The 18,975-nt window shown below is 32.9% G+C and overlaps 3 protein-coding genes across 3 annotated transcripts; all 3 read left to right on the plus strand.

Annotated features, from left to right (window-relative positions):
- The first annotated feature begins 6,971 nt into the window (after window positions 1–6,971).
- Window positions 6,972–11,303, plus strand: LOC133187757 (caveolin-1-like). Its single transcript, XM_061323158.1, has 2 exons — window positions 6,972–7,037; window positions 10,966–11,303. Exons 1-2 carry the CDS (start codon window positions 6,972–6,974, stop codon window positions 11,293–11,295), a joined length of 396 nt encoding a protein of 131 aa, XP_061179142.1. The 3' UTR covers window positions 11,296–11,303.
- Window positions 11,304–13,192: 1,889 nt separating this feature from the next.
- Window positions 13,193–14,333, plus strand: LOC133187760 (caveolin-1-like). Its single transcript, XM_061323160.1, has 2 exons — window positions 13,193–13,258; window positions 14,004–14,333. The coding sequence occupies exons 1-2, from the start codon at window positions 13,193–13,195 to the stop codon at window positions 14,331–14,333; spliced, it is 396 nt and encodes a 131-aa protein (XP_061179144.1).
- A 2,894-nt stretch (window positions 14,334–17,227) lies between these two features.
- On the plus strand, window positions 17,228–18,335 carry LOC133187759 (caveolin-1-like). The gene is made up of 2 exons (XM_061323159.1): window positions 17,228–17,293; window positions 18,006–18,335. The coding sequence occupies exons 1-2, from the start codon at window positions 17,228–17,230 to the stop codon at window positions 18,333–18,335; spliced, it is 396 nt and encodes a 131-aa protein (XP_061179143.1).
- The last annotated feature ends 640 nt before the right edge of the window (window positions 18,336–18,975 follow it).

Genomic DNA, 18,975 nt, shown 5'->3' on the forward strand with positions numbered 1-18,975 from the left:
CAGAATAAAATTTTCTGAAAAAAAAAAAATAGTAACGTGAATGATTCAAAAGCTAGAAGTCCCTCAGTTACATGACTGTATCGGGATTTTTACAAAAGTCAGTTATGATGAATTAAGGAATTTCTCCCTCTATAGGCGATGTCATGATCTAATGTTTGAATTTACCGGGAGGCAGTAAAAAGAAAAAAAAAGAACATAAGCAAAACGTGGCTTGTTTGTATATATCAACCTTTTCTGTGTGTAGCACAAATATTTAGCAACATCAATTTACACAATATTACAAGATTAAAAAAGATATATATATGTTCTAAATTCACAGTTAAAAATATTATACAATTAGAAACCGAATGGTTTGGGTAAGAGCTTTGATACTACTTTGCTTTTTGGTGGTTTAACATAAACACAACAGAATAAATTCAATCACTGTAATAAATGGTGGAAGATTTAGAAGATTTATGTTCTTTCTTGAGATGATTTTTTTTAACAAAACAACACTACACAAGTAATGATTTTGTGTGTTATTTTCTGTAAAAAATCTTACCTTCTTAATAAGAAACAGCAAACAAAAAGTTATACAATATCATGTAGGAAGTAAAGAGTCAAAACAGTTGACAAGGACGGAAAGAGGAAAAGTCTATCTTCTGATATGGAGTAGATAACTCGCCTGATGAGGAAACGATTATTTTTAAGATTAAATTTCCCTTTTTGTATAGAAAAAAAATAAGAAATTGAGTCGTTGTATGAACAACGTAACTATATTTTGTTCTTCGATTCGACATCACATTGGGGTCATGAGTCGCATTGGAACTGGAATTCAAATCTGACGTTGTGAAAATACGGTATCGGTAATTGCCGATATGTTTTCAAGTACGGAAAAAATGAACACACATACACACACCCTCACACACACACACACAAAACTCCTCTGGTATCCGACGTTAAATAGACAAGGGGATGATTTCAAAGCACTGAAAAGCATTTTAAAACCTATAATTCCAGATGATGCATTGTAAGCAGATCTATTGCATTTCCATTCTTTGTATATAATTTGGTATTATAGTAATTAATATATACTGTATACATCACAGGAAAAAAAGTTTTAGGGAATCTTTTTTTTTTTTTTTTTTTTTTTTTTAAATTCCCAGACCAACGGTTACTTTTATCAATAGACAATGCAACCGGTTTTTATTTATTTATTCATTTAAATAGTTTTAAAGTTAAAGTCTGTCATTCTGCAAGTCTGCAAGAAATGAAATATTTGATATCAACTAAAAATAAAATAAAATAAATAAATGAATTAATTAAATCATCCACCACTTTTTATTGACTCTCACACTACTTGTTTGTTTCATTTATGATATCGATGCAAGGAATACTCTAACTTCTTTTCTTATCTAATAATCTTTCATTTTCACGAACATCATATGTGTAATCATTATTTCCGTTAACATGGTTAAAATTGAAAAAATAACTATTCTTTCTATGTAGATGAGCATTGTTAACAATGGCTATTTAGTGGATATAGAGTGTAAAATTAAGAACAATTCAAGTAAAGGATGTATGTTTTAGATTTTCTTTAATTAATATTTGTTAAATTTAAATACCAGTGCAAATTGCGTATCAATAATTGCTTTTTAGCCTATTTCTACCAAATTATTTAGCTGTACTTAAAGCTTAGATTATACGTATGCACTATAAATTAAATTGCTTTTCCAGTATAAACTAAGATTTTGATATAACGAACAATTTTGGTATTTTATGTACACGAAATTAATTTGAAGATGGTTAAATTGGCAGGTTTAAGCATATGGGTGTTTATATACATATTTACTTAAAACAAATGTGTTATTTTGCAATTTGGGAATTGATCTAATTTATTAGCTCACCTGAGCCAAAGGCTCAAGTGAGCTTTTCTGATCAAAATTTGTCCGTTGTCTGTCGTCGTTGTTGTCGTTGTCGTTGTTGTTGTAAACTTTTCACATTTTCGTCTTCTTCTCAAGAACCACTGGGCCAATTTCAACCAAACTTGCCACAAAGTATCCTTGGGTAAAGGGGATTCAAGTTTGTTCAAATAAAGGGCCACGCCCCCTTTCAAGGGGAGATAATTAAGAATTAGTGAAAAAATATATGCATCATTTAAAAATCTTCTTCTCAAGAACCATAGGGCCAGGAAAGATGAAACTCATATGGAAGCATCTTCAGGTAGTGTACATTCAAGTTTCTTCAAATCATAACCCCCAGTTGTAGGGCGGGGCCACAATGGAGGATCAAAGTTTTACATAGAAATATATAGGAAAAACCTTTAAAAATCTTCTTCTCAAGAACAGCAAAGCCATGATGAGTCATATTTATATGGAAGCATCCTCAGGTAGTGTAGATTATATTTTGTTCAAACCATGACCCCTGGGGGTAGGGCGGGGCCACAATGGAGGATCAAAGTTTTACATAGAAATATATAGGAGAAATCTTTAAAAATCTTCTTCTCAGGAACAATAAAGTCATGATGAGTCATATTGATATGGAAGCATTCTCAGGTAGTGTAGATTCAAGTTTGTTCAAATCATGACCCCCGGGGGGTAGGGCGTGGCCACAATGGAGGATCAAAGTTTTACATAGAAATATATAGGAAAAATCTTTAAAAATTTTCTTCTCAAGCACAGCAAAGCCACGATGAGTCATATTTATATGGAAGCATCCTCAGGTAGTGTAGATTCTATTTTGTTCAAATCATGACCCCCGTGGGTAGGATGGGGCCACAATGGAGGATCAAAGTTTTACATAGAAATATATAGGAGAAATCTTAAAAAATCTTCTTCTCAAGAACAGCAAAGTCATGATGAGTCATATTTATATGGAAGCATCTTCAGGTAGTGTAGATTCTATTTTGTTCAAATCATGACCCCCGTGGGTAGGATGGGGCCACAATGGAGGATCAAAGTTTTACATAGAAATATATAGGAGAAATCTTAAAAAATCTTCTTCTCAAGAACAGCAAAGTCATGATGAGTCATATTTATATGGAAGCATCTTCAGGTAGTGTAGATTCAAGTTTTTTCAAATCATGACCCCCGGGGGGTAGGGCGGGGCCACAATGGAGAATCAAAATTTTACATAGAAATATATAGGAAAAATCTTCTTCTCAGGAACAGCAAAGCCCAGATTGTTCATATTTATATGAAAGCATCCTCAGGTAGGGTACATTCAAATTTATTCAGATCATGACCCTCGGGGGTAGGATGGGGCCACAATGGAGGATCAAAGTTTTACATAGAAATGTGTAGGAAAAATTTTAAAAATCTTCTTCTCAGGAACAGCAAAGCCCTGATTGATCATATTTATGTGGAAGCATCCTCATGTCGTGTAGATTCTATTATGTTCAAATCATGACCCCCGTGGGTAGGATGGGGCCACAATGGAGGATCAAAGTCTTAAATAGAAATATATAGGAAAATATCTTCTTCTGAAGAACTGCAAACCATGATTAGTCATTTTGATATGGAAGCATCCTCAGGTAGTGTAGATAAAATTTTGTTCAAATGATGACCCCCAATGGTGGGGCCCATTGGGGGTATCGAAAGTTTTACATAAGAACATATAGAAAAAATATTTCTTCTCAAGAACAGGAAAGCTATGTTTAGTCATATTGATATGGAAGCATCCTCAGGTAGTGTAGATTCAAGTTCAAATGATGACCCCTGGGATAGGGAGGAACCACAATGGGGGATCAAATTTTTACAAAGGAATATATGGGAAATTTTTTTTAAAAATCTTCTTAAGTACAACAAAGCCATTTGTTATATTGACATGGAAGCACCATCAGGTAGTTTAAAATTCAAGCCCCCCCCCCTCCCCGGGTAATCTTTTCAATACTGAACTGATTTGTGCTTTTGCCTAGCCAATGTGCTCAGGTGAGCGATGTGGCCCATGGGCCTCTTGTTTTAAAATATCCACGATGTTTCAAAAATAATAACCCTCTAAGGTAAGGATTTTTCTTGGACATCGAGAAAATTATATTGTATAAAAATATTAATACATAATTTGAGCTTATCTATTTTAAATTTTCAATATACGACAGGTATGTGACATTTACCCAAGGAAAAATGTTCAAAGACAATAAAGTATATATATGAACAGAAATCAATATTGGTTTTCTAAGTTGGGAAAATACATATAAATGTATCTTGGCCTATTGAAATGTTCAGAATTGTTCAATTGATTCCAAATTGAGTAATATACTTAAGCTTTTAAGTTATATTATATTTGATCAAAAGGTGAATTACTCTTATTGCATAAAATTACAATGTATTATTGGTTCTTAATCAAATTCAATCGAATAATGATCGATAAATTAAGAAATAAACAACAATATTAAAAAGTTCTCTGGGAAATGAACTTGGTTGGTCACGTGATCAAATCCTGTGAAGTCCGAAGGGCTTCTCAGAAGATTTGATCACGCACCAACCAAGTTCATTTACCAGTGAACTTTTTAACATTGTTGTTTATTACTTTTATTTACATTTGAGACGAATTTTCTGAATAGAACTGCATTTATTACACGAACGGCCCGCCGTATTGCTATGTTGTGACGCGCAATGACCTAGAAGGTGTTTGGTCTTGAGAGTTCGCCTCGCTCCAACATTTGAATACTTACATTGATGTTCAGCAGTCCAGTTCAGGAAATATCTGTTCATAATGAAAAAATACAATGATCGCTACTGAGAATAATCTTACTATTATTGTATGAGTTCTTTATATATGAAGTCAAAAGCGGTGCTATCGTCTGTTTACATATCTTCAAAAGAATTTCGGGTTAAAAAGGTAAGCGTGATTTTAGGCTAATTAGAAACATTCTTCACACCGAAGAAAGATCTAGTGATCATTTGTTGAACAAAAAAAAATATTTTTCAATAATTTTATCTTTTTCATCACTTTAACCGCTTAGAAGTTCCGAAACCAGTGTCACTGTGACAGGAATATGTAGACAAGATATCGTCTCGCTGTGTGATTCGGTCACGCCATGACCTCTGACCCCCTAATAAGTTCATACAGAATTGAACATATTTTCTCTTTAATAGGTTCATCTAAGAAAAATATTTGCAAATGTAAATAAATATATGTGAATACAAGTGTTTGTCATCTAGCATCTTAACATAGAGTTTTTCTGAAAGAGAAACATATTTCATTTTGCATGCATATGGTACATGTACGTTCTTGAAATGCTAAAAAATATAAAATATCAGATAAAACAATGTGAAAAGTACAATACTTTCTATTTAAATACATGTAAGTAAAATACGGAGTTACTTCTCTTTGTCTATAATCATTAATGCAGTAATAATGACAGATAAGTTGATGAGATTTCAAAAACCTCGTTTAAAATCAGCCTTTTGTACACATTATGGTCGTTATAATGACCTTGCTAACAAAATTTATACAGCCCATCATTAGGTCGTATTTTGACTGATGTGTTTTCATACCAATTGTTAGATCTTTGTATTTATAGTAAATTTGACTACGGAATATTCTGTCTACCTGATTAGTATATAGGGCTCCCGGTGGGTGTGACCGGTCAACAGGGGATGCTTACTTCTCCTAGGCACCTGATCCCTCCTCTGAAAATTCCGGTGTTCCGTCTTTTATGCCCTATTCACAGATTTGTATTGTTTATAGATTTTTTTGTGATTCATCGCTTTTCTTTATCTTCATCTTTTTTTTTCATTTCAACGAACATGCTTCCCAAAAATTGTCTGCAAGGACTACTCGTAGAATAGTTCATTCTCATGAAATAGAAAAAAATAGAATAGAAAACTTCGTGTATATATATAGTAGTGTAAATGTATGAAAAATCGTTAAGTAGATGGCTATTGGAGAAAGGTCTTTTTTTCTGATGAAACTCGGATAATCATCTGTATATGACATCCACAGTGTGCTAGTCAACATGGATGTAATGAGAGGACAAGTTCTATGTCATTGGGATATGTGACATATCCAGGAATGGGGAAATTAGTACCATTAACTGGAAATATGGACTCTGGTACATATAAGTATATGCAGACTCTTGAAGAACATTTATTGCAAAATATTTTGGAATATTTTCGTTCCCGGACGGCAATGTTTACTGTCATTCTTCACAATTAACAACAGCCTTGAATGAAAATGATTTAGATTGTCCTGAATAGCCATCACAGTTACAATGTACCTGTATCAACCATCAACATCATCGAAAATGTTTGGAGAATTCTAAATATTCAACTAAGAAATCCACCGGGAGCACTTAAATCCAAAGATGGTTTAATCACTGAAGTTTTGAGAATTTGGTTCCTTCTAAGTGATCCTTACAGCGGAAACTTACATCAAATAATTCCAAGACAATTTCTTGCTGTAATTACTGCCAAAAGCCAATTCACAAAATGCTGATATTTTCAAGTAAGTGATTTTTTTTAAAAGTTCTGATTAATGATAGTTGGAAAAAGTGTGCTAAGAAGCATTGATGCCAAGAATGAGTTGCATCAATTTTAGTACTCATTGGACATATATGAAAAAAAAACCACAAATATATTATAAATGATGATCCCAAAGAAGAAATTAGAAAAGTTTTCAATCAGATGATAGAGCCTTTCTTGAACCTATGAGTTAGTGAGATAAACATAAAAAAGGACCAGTTTCTTTTCCTTGTTAGGAATCTGTTTGCCAACATTTTTACGCAAGCAACTACAATAATATTTAATGTTTTATCGTTACCACTTCACATTGAATGCTTAAAGTAATCGGAGTTAATCGAGTATTAAATAGATTAGCAATCAACAAAACATTGCTTAATTAATCTGAAAGACTATCCCTTTGTTGCCCAGTTTCTGTTTGTATATCCTAGCGACGCTAGTTTTAATACTATGTCACACTTAAGCGACGTCAGTTCATGTAACAGTCCTGATTCTCCGCGGAGTGTGAAAAGCGTTAAATCTCAGAGCACAATGTCTGGAGCAGAGGAAGTAGACCTTGTAAACAGAGATCCCAACAACCTTAATGCTCATCTCGGGGTATGTAGACTTCTTTCCCAATAACAGGCATTCAGCAAATCCATCATCTCAATCTCACGATTACACATGCATCAAAAGCGAAAGCTTAGTTGGATTCGTTGATGAACAATCACTTCAGATATTTGCATCATCACATTTTCAAAAGTATCAGCTTTTTCATGCAACATCAGCATAACAAAAGGCTGAGAAATGAAAAGAACTGAAAGCTTTAAACTAATAATGAATTAGACAAAGGGTGAAAAACGGCTGCACAAGTACTGTAGGTGTCTGTAGTTCCATAGTTGTTCACAAATTAGTGTCACTGGCCATAAATGAACAATAAATAAACTTTGGAGCACCAGAAGCTCGATTTGTTTATCATATATCTGCGAATATCATTGAAATATATGTAAACCATATAAATAAATACTTAACTGGGCTATTCTCTCTAGAGGAAAATATTCCGTTTACGACCGGTGAAATTGTGTATCATTTCTTAAAATAATCATTTGAACTCAATAAAACATCTATTAGACAACAGTTTTGGAAATTTAGTAATATTGACAACAACTAAAAGTTCATGCATTGTATATTTTACTCTTCTGGTTTATTTTATATTTAACACACTTTGTGTTATAAGTGATCTATCCTCATTGTAATGTCAGAATCAAGAGATGGTGATCAAGTGCCAACAGTATTAAGATTGATTGATTGATTGTATGTTGTTTTATGTCCCGTTCGAGAATTTTTCACTCATATAGAGACGTCACCATATACCGATGAAGGGCTTCAAATTTATACCTTTACTCGGCACTTAGGGCCATTGAGCAGTGAGATTTCTTTATCGTGCCAACGCCTACCGTGAAACGAGGCCTCGGTTTTTAAGGTCTCATCCGAAGGACCCGCAACTTTCACTTCAATGTGCCGAGCACTTGGCGAAGGAACAGTTCCTACCTATATGATTTAGGTCATTCGCGGGCGTGATTCAAACTCACGACCTTCCGATCACAGAGCGCAATAGTATTAAGAAGAAAAACATTTTTTCAATTCTGTAAAATGTCATTTAATGTGGTTTTCACTTTAAAGATTTGTTTTCTGTTACAATTTTTGATAGAAATTCATCAGTAATATCAAAAAGGATCTAAAAATTTGGTATTCTTCTGGTAATTTCATTTTCAAGTAAATCTGAGTAAATAAACAGTGGACGCATTTACAATATATCGAGCAGCAACCCTCCTGATTATGAATATATTATAACCATACTACAAGATCACAATCACACATTTATTTCATCTTTTACACAGGTGACATCTTGAAATATTTTCAACAAAAGCACATAAATCGAAAATGAATTACGTAACATCTTTTACTTAAAAACCACGTAAAACCTGGGCCACGATTTACAAAGAACTTACGACTATGAAGAAAACATTGCTATTAATATAATTTATTCTATTTTTTTTTTTAAAAAAAGATCGAAGTGTTATTATAATGTGAGTATAAAGAATGAAAAAAGTAAAGATAACGAACAGTGGTCAATCTAAAAAAAAAAAAGCGACAATGAATATAAATCTGTGAACAGGGCATAAAACACGGACCCCTGGAAAATTCCAGAGATGGGACCAGGTGCCTAGGAGGAGTTAGCATCCCATGTTGACCGGTCACACCCACAGCTAGCTCTATGTATTGATCAAAAAGGCGGAATAATTCGTCAAATTTAGTATAAACTGATTTTTTTAACGATTGATATGAAATACATCTACATATGTAAAAATACGACCCTACGATAGGTTATATTTGCTCACAAGTTTATCATAAGGACCAAAGAATTTAAGAATTACTTAATATTGCAAACGAGGTTGTTGAAATCCCTGTGACATCAACTAATTTGCCAGTAGCATGCCTCGGTTTAAAAATTGATCACTCTCAGAACATGCTCTTGAGTTTTGAATAAGTTGGGAGACACGAAATAAAGTCCTTGTGAATAGAATATGTAGGTGACAGTGGAATATGACAACATAAATAAGGAAAGTTAACGATAGAAAAGCTAAAGTCATCTCGTTTGTTTACAGTTTAGTTGCTAGTTGACCTTTATCGCCTATAGTCAATGAAATATCCTAATATAATGCAGATGTAGCAGACAGTACATGGTGTCTTTTATTTCGAGTTCAATGAGATATATCGGGTCGGCAATTGAATGGAATGAACAATTCTCAATTGATAAAACGTCGTCGATATGTCTGAATATAGAGTTGAAGGTCACATTAAGCGTTTACTTCTTCTCGTGAGGAAGTTTGTGAATAAATTCTGCTTCATAGGAATATTAAAACAGGTTGGCTAATAAAGGAGCAAAATTAATGCCCATCAGAGTTCCAACAGTTTGTTGGACGACCTTGTCTCCAAAGACTATACAGTTGTTGCCATGAGAAGCATGAGAAGTTTTGAATTTTTAATGTCAACCTAAGAGTACTTATTTGTAGAATCAGAGTGATATTTTACAATGTAATTTTGAAGATGACCTATCAAAAGACTTGAAAATATCCGACTTCCATTTTTTATTGAAGAGCAGTTGTCTCGTGAGGAATATCAATGGTTCTATAAAGTGTATGAAAAGTAGTAAGTTTTGGTGTTACTGACTGTTAAAAACCTTTTTAGCTGGAACCATAACATTTTATTCATGTAGTCTTTCTAAATACTTATCAATGTAATTTCACATCAGAAGAATTTCCCAAAATTAGTTAAACGTGTAGAACTTTGTACATTTTTAGGCTTCTTACTAACTTATTTCTTAAAGGGGGGCTGTTTAACAATATGACTTGGGACTAATACCAAAGGACTTCTCACAAAGACCAAATAGTATATTGCTTATAAATTATTTCCACCTTAGATCAATTTGAAAATGACGTTACATTTTTCGTCCAGAAATTTTGAAAAAATAAAGAAGAGTTGTTTTTTTTAACAGTTCTATCAAGTCTGCTAGATCGAAGAAAATAAAATAAAATTTAGGTTTTACTTATAAGATCTTGGGCCTTGCTTCTGTAAATACCCCGATGAAAGATTTGCATGTTCGTCTGTATTTCTGTATCAATTTGATATGATGAGTGAGAAAAAATGACTATACCTTTTCAGTTTATTTAAACAAAATTACCTTCTTATGTATGGTCGTGTAGCTAATATTTTATTCTTTTGACGACGCATAGGTTATAAAAAGGTTAATTCCTCGCTCTCGATCAGAGCACCAGTTGGCTTACAATACGAAACTGTAGACTAAAAACTCTGTTATTTAACGAGTTTTTTAATCTTTTACTAGCATGTCAAACAGTTTTGTTAAATAAAATTCCTATTATGTAAAATCATGCGAACCACGGTCATTCGGTCAGTTCATTATTGCAATGATTTAACGATCTGCTTAAAATAATTCAGGTACAATCGACAAAAAGCGTCACAATCCGTTTAATCATTATTTAGAAGAAAATCAGCTTAGATCGAGCTTTTTGTTGGAAAGTTTATATCTGGATTTTATAAAACGTCTCATTTATCTAAAGAGAATCTAAAATTTCGACCCACAAGCTACATTCTTCATGTTTCTACAAATGTAACGCAATTCTTTCTCATACATTGAGTACATAATAAAAACTACTCGATTTATGAACAATCTTAAGTTATAATGATATTTTAATTATATATTACTTTTACCATCTACCAGCCATAAATATATGCAATATCATTCAGTAACAGCGATAAACATACATGGACTTTATATGTAACAATTATTTCTTCCAAAGGTACAGTCTATATAAGTGTGAAATAAAAACTGGAGCAGATCTAAGTATTCGGATACCGATTTCACCCTTGAAAGAAAGATACATGAAAGGCAAAAACGAGGGATTCTTCATTTTCATTTGATTTGTTCTACGCTAAAGATTTATATGTACTGTTTGTTTTATAGACCCTCCATTTCAACGATGTGATTGGAGAACCAGATGGGACACACAGTATTGACTGTGCCTACAAGCTTTCACACACCTGCTTTAACTTGTGGAAAGGCTGCCTCTACAAGCTCCTGACATTTTACCTTGGATGCTTCATAGCCGCGGAGTGGGGCTGTGAGTTTGCCATTATCTCCTTCTCCCATGTGTGGTTCATCAGTCCATGCTTGAAGATTTGCGAAATCAACTGTGGACTTTGTCAGAGGTTGTACGCCAACTGTATGAATTGCTGCTTCGTGCCCTACTGTGAGGCTGTTGGTTCTGTGTTCCATCACTTTAAAAGAACATAATGAACTTTTAGGTTCATAATGTTGAATGGGAGTCTTGCATTTTTAGTGTATCTTATGTTGTAAATGTTGTGAATTCAATTAACTATGCTATTACAAATTTGCACAGGTCTATAACCACAGGTATTAAATTTTTATTTCATTTCGGGATCTTGTAGTAAAAATTGCCGTGTAAACCTTATACATGTATAATTTTTAAGTTATTCTATCTTTCAATAAATGAAGAAAAGAGGAACATTGTAATTTATTTTTTTAGAAAAATAATGTTAAAGGTATTTTTGTTCCGCAATGCATTAGGAGAACTTGTTGATATATCTGATAAAAAAGATGCTCGAACAATAATTAGTACAGATATAAAACCAATTTGGGGGAATTATTCATTCACAATAATAGTGTACAGGTCCTGTATCTCGCTATTATCGCTAATGCATATATTAAATCATATTGAAAAAGCATGATTTTAAGTTTCATAGACAAAAATGTACTAATTTACATTTGCAAGACGAGACAAAAGTTGCAGTGTTTCTTCAGTACTAAATCAAATTACTCAATATGTGAATTTATTTGTATGTCAAGTAGAAGTAGTAAGCATAACAAGCTATTATAATTATTGACGAGATATTCACTCTGTTTGAATAATCCATCTTTCAAATGTTCAGTTCATTAATAAAACAAAGCTTCACGTGGTCTGTAATCAATATAATTAACAGCTCAGATATACTTAGAATGTAATGAAAATCCGAAATAAGCAAGGCCTCTCCATATCTTGTATCATAATGCTCAAGATGGAACTTGTTTGAATATCGATGCGAATTAAATCGAACAATGTATTTTCTAAGTAACCCGTCCTCATGTCTAAATGTTCTACAAGTAGACTGCATAATCCGCCACTAATGAGAACCTGATTCACTGTCCCACTTGGTGTATAACATTCAAATAAAAGCAAGATTTACACAACATGTCTGGCGCAGAAAAGGTAGATCTTGTGGATCGAGATCCAAACGGAGTAAATGCTCATCTTGGGGTATGTCTATACTTGAATAGAATTACAATAGGAAAACTAAAAAATATTGTACAAGCAATGAGAAAATTCAAAGAGTTAAAAATATTAAAGATAAAATTGTGTATCAGCTTGTGCATCATTTGTCTACCTGATCAATACATAGGGCTCACGGCGGGTGTGACTGGTCAACAGGGGATGCTTATTCCTCCTAGACACCTGATCCCACCTCTGAAATTTCCATGGGTCCGTATTTTACGCCCTCTTCACAGATTTGTATACATTTGTTTATGGATTTTTTTTAGATCGATCACTATTCTATATCCTGACTTTTTTTCACAGTACAATAAGCAGATGTGGAAATATGTCGTTTCAAATCAATTCAAAATCACTGAACATCTTGTTTCGTGTTTTTTTAAATGAAGAAGCACAATTATACATAATAAATAAACATTGAAACCCTCAATTTAGAAAATGCACTCTCAAGCATATGAATGATAGAATATATAAATCATATCAATGTAGTGTTAAAGTGAACTGTAGTACAAAATATGTTTAATTATCAAATAAATAATATGTTTTTGTTTTGAGACATCCATATATAATTGTAACTCAGAGTATATGTTTATAAACAATGTCATAGCCATTCAGCTATAAATCCTTTATTAAAACATGTTAGAAAAATGAGGGATTTTATTTCTCTACCTATAAAAGCTTGACTACAAGAGGTGCTTTATAATAGCTTGACATTAAAAAAATCTTGATTGTGACATAGTTAATCCACTCTTTAATCTTTAATCTGTTACCCACGTATCTAACAAACAAATTCACAAAATTTTGACTACTTAAGGTCGTAAGTTAAATTCTGAAAATCATTTCTGGTAAAAATTTTAATAAACAATGTCGGGAGCAGAAGAGGTAGATATAGTCAACAGGGATCCAAATGGACTGAATTCTCATCTTGGGGTAAGACATCGAAACATTAAACACATACCTTAAGTATGAGTTTACCAAATACTCAAAACTATGAATTTGTATCTGCATGGGATTTTTTCTTCTAAATGTTATAATTCTTTTTTTCATATTCATTCAATTTTTTTAACTATTTAAAACGACAAAAAAATTCTCAAAAATTGAAATAATTAAAGAGATAAAGAATACTTATGTGTCTTTGAAAACTATCAATTTCAGTGATGTTTAGACAGAACAGTACATGTATTATCTATCTGAAGAGCTCTTGAACTTTGCTTTAGAATTCAAAAATTATTTTACATTTTTGTGAAATATTACATGTATTTTCTTAATCACCCTGTACCCATTATTCAAAAAGAGCAGTGAAGAGAATGTTGGCTATCCATTGATTGCTCTTGAAAACGAAATCTTTGTTTTGAAAATTACTATATAAATAAAGAGTTTGGGGTAATTTCAGTTATCAATTTTGACACTCCGGTCCGTTTCAGTAATAAAAGAGTCACACAAATGAACATTATTTAATGTCTCTTGGTGTCTCGTAACCCTAGTTTTTGAGATCTCATGCATTTAAATGGTTTCATATTAAAAGAACCTTGAATTATTCATTTTAACAATATATTGGAAAAAACATAACATGTATATATTGTCTCTAAATTGAATTAAAATATATTTTAATATTTGTTATTTTAAAACCAATAACTGACATGCAAATTGTATTTTCTTTTCATATTCATTTTAGACCCTCCATTTCAACGATGTGATTGGAGAGCCAGATGGGACACACAGTATTGACTGCGCCTACAAGCTTTCACACACCTGCTTTAACTTGTGGAAAGGCTGCCTCTACAAGCTCCTGACATTTTACCTTGGATGCTTCATAGCCGCGGAGTGGGGCTGTGAGTTTGCCATTATCTCCTTCTCTCACGTGTGGTGCATCAGTCCATGCTTGAAGGTTTGCGAAATCAACTGTGGACTTTGTCAGAGGTTGTACGCTAATTGTATGAATTGCTGCTTCGTGCCCTACTTTGAAGCTGTTGGTTCTGTGTTCCATCATTTTAAGAGAACATAGTAATCTGCTAGAAAATTCAATGAGGCTTCTTTAAGCGAATACGCTGAAATAGTCCATTAATTGCAGTGATATCCTTAATGAACATGGATCTGTTAAATTCTATATGTCAAGCATTTATTCAAAGACACGTTGCACCAAATGTTAAAGTAATGAGACTCCGTTTATTATACTGATTTGAGCTTACATGTATATGAACCAATGCTCTCAGTTTTTGCCAATGTATATACAAGTAAGGTAGTTCCTTGTATATGTTTTCTTTAACTTTTGTACTTAGGAGGTAAAAAAAATAAATCTGTTCCATAGTTATCGTCATCTTTTTCATCAACATAAGTACAACACCATAAATACCAGATAATACTGTAAATGTAATTTATTTTACGTGTAGGATATTTGGCGGGAATTTGTTTTTCCAATGTAAGCAAATATTTGATTTAGCGCATTTCTAAATTGTACATGTATAATAATATTTTGGTATGAAAGATATTTAGCGATGTAAAGATACTTGATTGTCTGTAAAAAGCTCTACATAGAATACACAACCAAATGTTAAAAAACTACAGTAGTTATCTAAAGTCGATTTCATTAATAGTTTTTCAGATCAATTTTCTTACTGTAAATCATACACTGTATATCGTACCAATTTTAATGCACCAGATGCGCATTTCGACAAATTATGTCCTTTAAGTGATGCCCCAGCCGAAAGGTTGGGAATCCAAAATATTTAAATAAAAAGAATTGTAAGAGCTGGAAAAAGGTGCCAAAGACTGGAGCCAAATACGTCGAAGCATCAGAGCTATGCATGAGGGAGATAATCCTTACTTTTGAAATAAATTTCTAAATATTACTACAGCGATTAAATATCCGTATTTTCAAGCTAGTACCGAAGTACGTGGTTACTGGGCTGTAGAGACCCTCGGGGACTAACTGTCCACTAGCAGAGGCCTCAACCCAGGAGTCATAATGTAAATCATACACAGTACCAATTTTGATGCACCAGATGTGCATTTCGACAAATTATGCCTCTTCAGTGATGCTCAAGGCGAAAGGTTGGGAATCCAAAATATTTAAATAAAAAGAATAAAAGAATACTACAATTTTATAAAATTCTTAGAATAAGCAATCGGAAGATAACATTAAAGTTAAAACAAAGTCCAAATTAAAGGGAAAGTAGAGAGAACGCATCATCATTCATTATACGCAACAACTGCCGGTACTACTAGCAGATATTCGTAGTCAAGTGAACTTTAATAATTAAAGAATATTTATGTTTTCAAATGTTCTTGTCCGAGATCAAGTTAAAATAAGGTAATGGCTTTATACTCTCTTAAAGCAATTTGCTCAGCACGTGACAGAATTCCATGCTCTCTTTATTGCTTAGTGATACATTGAGTGGTTCCTGCAGATATCTCTCATTATTGCAGAAATATTTTTATTGAATCACGGTTTAAGTGAAAAGAAAAAAAGTTTTTAATGGTGATGATCAATCAGTTTGCACGAGTGATAATTTTATGGATAAGAACGCATTTAAGGGTTTATACAACTTACTATGCGAGCAATTGATTGATCATTATTTCTGGGCTGATATCATATCAAGGTTAGATGTCATTACATGTACATGTATATCAGACAAAAAAGCTTTCTGAAAATGTACACATACACTAAGTCATTTTCTCAGCGTTATACCAGTCTATAAAAGTTGCAAGTGTGAATGTCGAGTCTTTTCAAGAAACAGAAGTGTCTCTTTTAAAGCATTAGTTATAATGAATTGGTAGATCGAGCCAATGTATTAAATAATTCAAAGATTTTATAAGATGTCATCTTAAAAACAACGGCCCATTGTCTTAGGCGCTTGGACTATGAAATGTCTTCTCTGCTTTGGTTTAGAACCTTATTTAACATGAATGTGGCACTTCACCTATCACTTGTGGTATAGATTCTTAAATATTGTAAATTTGATATTTCACCTATCACTGGTTATAAAAACACTTAATTATTGTTTTGGTACTTTAACTGTTGCTGGTGATATAGAACCTTAATTTTTGTTTTGGTACTTCACGTATAACTTATGGTCTCAATATGAGTGAAGAGTCCTGGATAGTCTATTTGATTTATTTAAGAAGAGACAAGAAATTCATATATATATATATATATATATATATATATATATATATATATATATATATATATATATATATATATATATATATATATATATATATATATATATATATATGTATATATATATATATATAATTTCTACATACATATAAGCATACATGTGTCTATCATTAGACAATCAAGATTAAATGGAGGACAGGTAAATGACTTTATTTTATGTATTCTTTTTATAGGCTTCCATACCATAAATACAATATCTTAAGTCAAATACAAATCTCAAACAATATGTAAATCTTATACGGTACCAATTTTGATGCACCAGATGCATATTTCGGCAAATTATGTCTCTTCACTGATAGAAATCTAAAATACAAATGATTCTCTATTACATTGTTCCTATCGAAATAAACAAATAATTAAATAAATAAATAAATAAATAAAGTCCCCGGAAAAAGGACTATAAAGGCAGAAGCACAGTCCTGTTATGCTGAATGATGTAAATTCATGGTATAAGAAACATGATATTGAAGAAAAAAAAACCGCACACAATGTTAAAGGGATTTTTTTCATATATCCTCTTACATCCAATGAGTGGTGCTACAGACGTATTTGTGCTCAGGGTTTAATCCGTTCTTTTTAAATTATTTGGATAATCCATCTTTAAGTCAGATTAATCTTTGTATCTACCATCAACAAATACACAAAACGTTGTCAACGACAAATAGATCAAACATCAGCATTTCATCTTTGAAACTCAGACGACTAACATCCCAAAAATGTCCGGAGCAGAGGAAGTTGATTTGGTGGACAGAGATCCTAATGGAATAAATGCCCATCTAGGGGTAAGAATATAGTTTTAAATATTAATGAACCATAGAATTCAAGCAATATTCTTCAATTTGAGATCACTTTGAATAAATGTATATATTTTGAATACATTGAAATTATTTTATTCATATTTCCGCATTTCTTTAAAATGGTTAAGGCGTATGGTGTCCGATTCTATAATTATAACTTTTTTTACATGATTATTGGTCGCCCGCGTGGCGCAGTGGTTAGAGCGTTCGCACTAGAGTCGCGGCGTAAGGAGTTGATCCTTACGTCGCGGGTTCGAATCCCACTGTGGGACGTGGAGACCGGTCCTTCGGATGAGACCGTATAAACCGAGGTCCCGTGTCGCAGTAGGTGCTGGCACGAAAAAGATCCCTCACTGCTCAATGGCCCTAAGTGCCGAGTATAGGTCAAAATTTGTAGCTCTCCACCGGCAAGTGGTGGCGTCTCCATATGAGTGAAAAATTCTCGAGAGGGACGTTAAACAAACAAACAAACATACATGATTATTGTTAGTTCGAAATACACTTATGTCAACTCATGTTTTAATATTGTTTAATTAAAGATTTGAAATTTCGATATTGTTGTTGTGGAGCCAGAGAAAGCAACATTATTGTGTATTTTGTGTATTTTAAAAGAGTTCTAAATGCTCATATTATTTTAATGGATTCATTTGAATATATAAAGTTCTTAAGTTTAATTTTCTTTTCATATTCATTTTAGACCCTCCATTTCAACGATGTGATTGGAGAGCCAGATGGGACACACAGTATTGACTGTGCCTACAAGCTTTCACACACCTGCTTTAACTTGTGGAAAGGCTGCCTCTACAAGCTCCTGACATTTTACCTAGGATGCTTCATAGCCGCGGAGTGGGGCTGTGAGTTTGCCATTATCTCCTTCTCCCATGTGTGGTTCATCAGTCCATGCTTGAAGGTTTGCGAAATCAACTGTGGACTTTGTCAGAGGTTGTACGCCAACTGTATGAATTGCTGCTGCGTGCCCTACTTTGAAGCTGTTGGTTCTGTTTTCCATCATTTCAAGAGAACATAATGTTGTTGATTCTTGTGTATGTAGTTGTAATGACATTGCAATAAATGAATTGTAAATATTGATACATAGTGCAAATATGCACTTTAAATTCTGGATTCGTTGCTCTTTGACCTTTGTTATCAATTTACACGTATTGTATTTTCAAACTTTTGTTATTACTATATAGTTAATAAAACACGTTCGTGATAGAAAGACTTTTTTCCTTGATGTGAATAACATGTTTATAACACTACTGTATAAAATGAATTTGATGTTCTGGGCCAAAACGTTTACCAGCGTTTTATTTAAGGGGGTCGGTGGGGCAATGTTGTTCTTAAATCTTGTTCAAGTTTTTCTTAGAAAGATATATATATCTTTAAAAAAAAAATGAAAAAATTAATTAGGAGCTGATCCTCCCCTTGGGTTATGCATTCCAACTGATTCAACACGCAAAGGCATATAAGTACTATCAATTTTTAAACAGAGACAAGCTACTGCTTTTGTCTTCTTTTTTTTTATCAAAATATAACCCAACCTATTATTGCATCGCATTTTGTCTGAATGTTTCATACCATTTCTCAGATAATTGGTTTAATTCTAAATTTGACTGCGGACTACTCCATCTACCTGAACAATAGGTAGGGCTAAAGGCGAGTACGAC

This window comes from Saccostrea echinata, unplaced genomic scaffold, assembly GCF_033153115.1.
Source record: "Saccostrea echinata isolate AGI-Se365-2 ecotype Australia unplaced genomic scaffold, CSIRO_AGI_Sech_v1 ptg000015l, whole genome shotgun sequence".
Classification (NCBI taxonomy): Eukaryota; Metazoa; Mollusca; class Bivalvia; order Ostreida; family Ostreidae; genus Saccostrea; species Saccostrea echinata.

Excerpts from the sequence above, each read along its gene's own strand:
- LOC133187757 (XM_061323158.1), top strand. The coding sequence starts at position 6,972 with ATGTCTGGAGCAGAGGAAGTAGACCTTGTAAACAGAGATCCCAACAAC. Across the intron at positions 7,038-10,965 it reads ACCTTAATGCTCATCTCGGG|ACCCTCCATTTCAACGATGT; the intron begins GTATGTAGACTT and ends TTTGTTTTATAG.
- LOC133187759 (XM_061323159.1), top strand. The coding sequence starts at position 17,228 with ATGTCCGGAGCAGAGGAAGTTGATTTGGTGGACAGAGATCCTAATGGA. Across the intron at positions 17,294-18,005 it reads GAATAAATGCCCATCTAGGG|ACCCTCCATTTCAACGATGT; the intron begins GTAAGAATATAG and ends TATTCATTTTAG.
- LOC133187760 (XM_061323160.1), top strand. The coding sequence starts at position 13,193 with ATGTCGGGAGCAGAAGAGGTAGATATAGTCAACAGGGATCCAAATGGA. Across the intron at positions 13,259-14,003 it reads GACTGAATTCTCATCTTGGG|ACCCTCCATTTCAACGATGT; the intron begins GTAAGACATCGA and ends TATTCATTTTAG.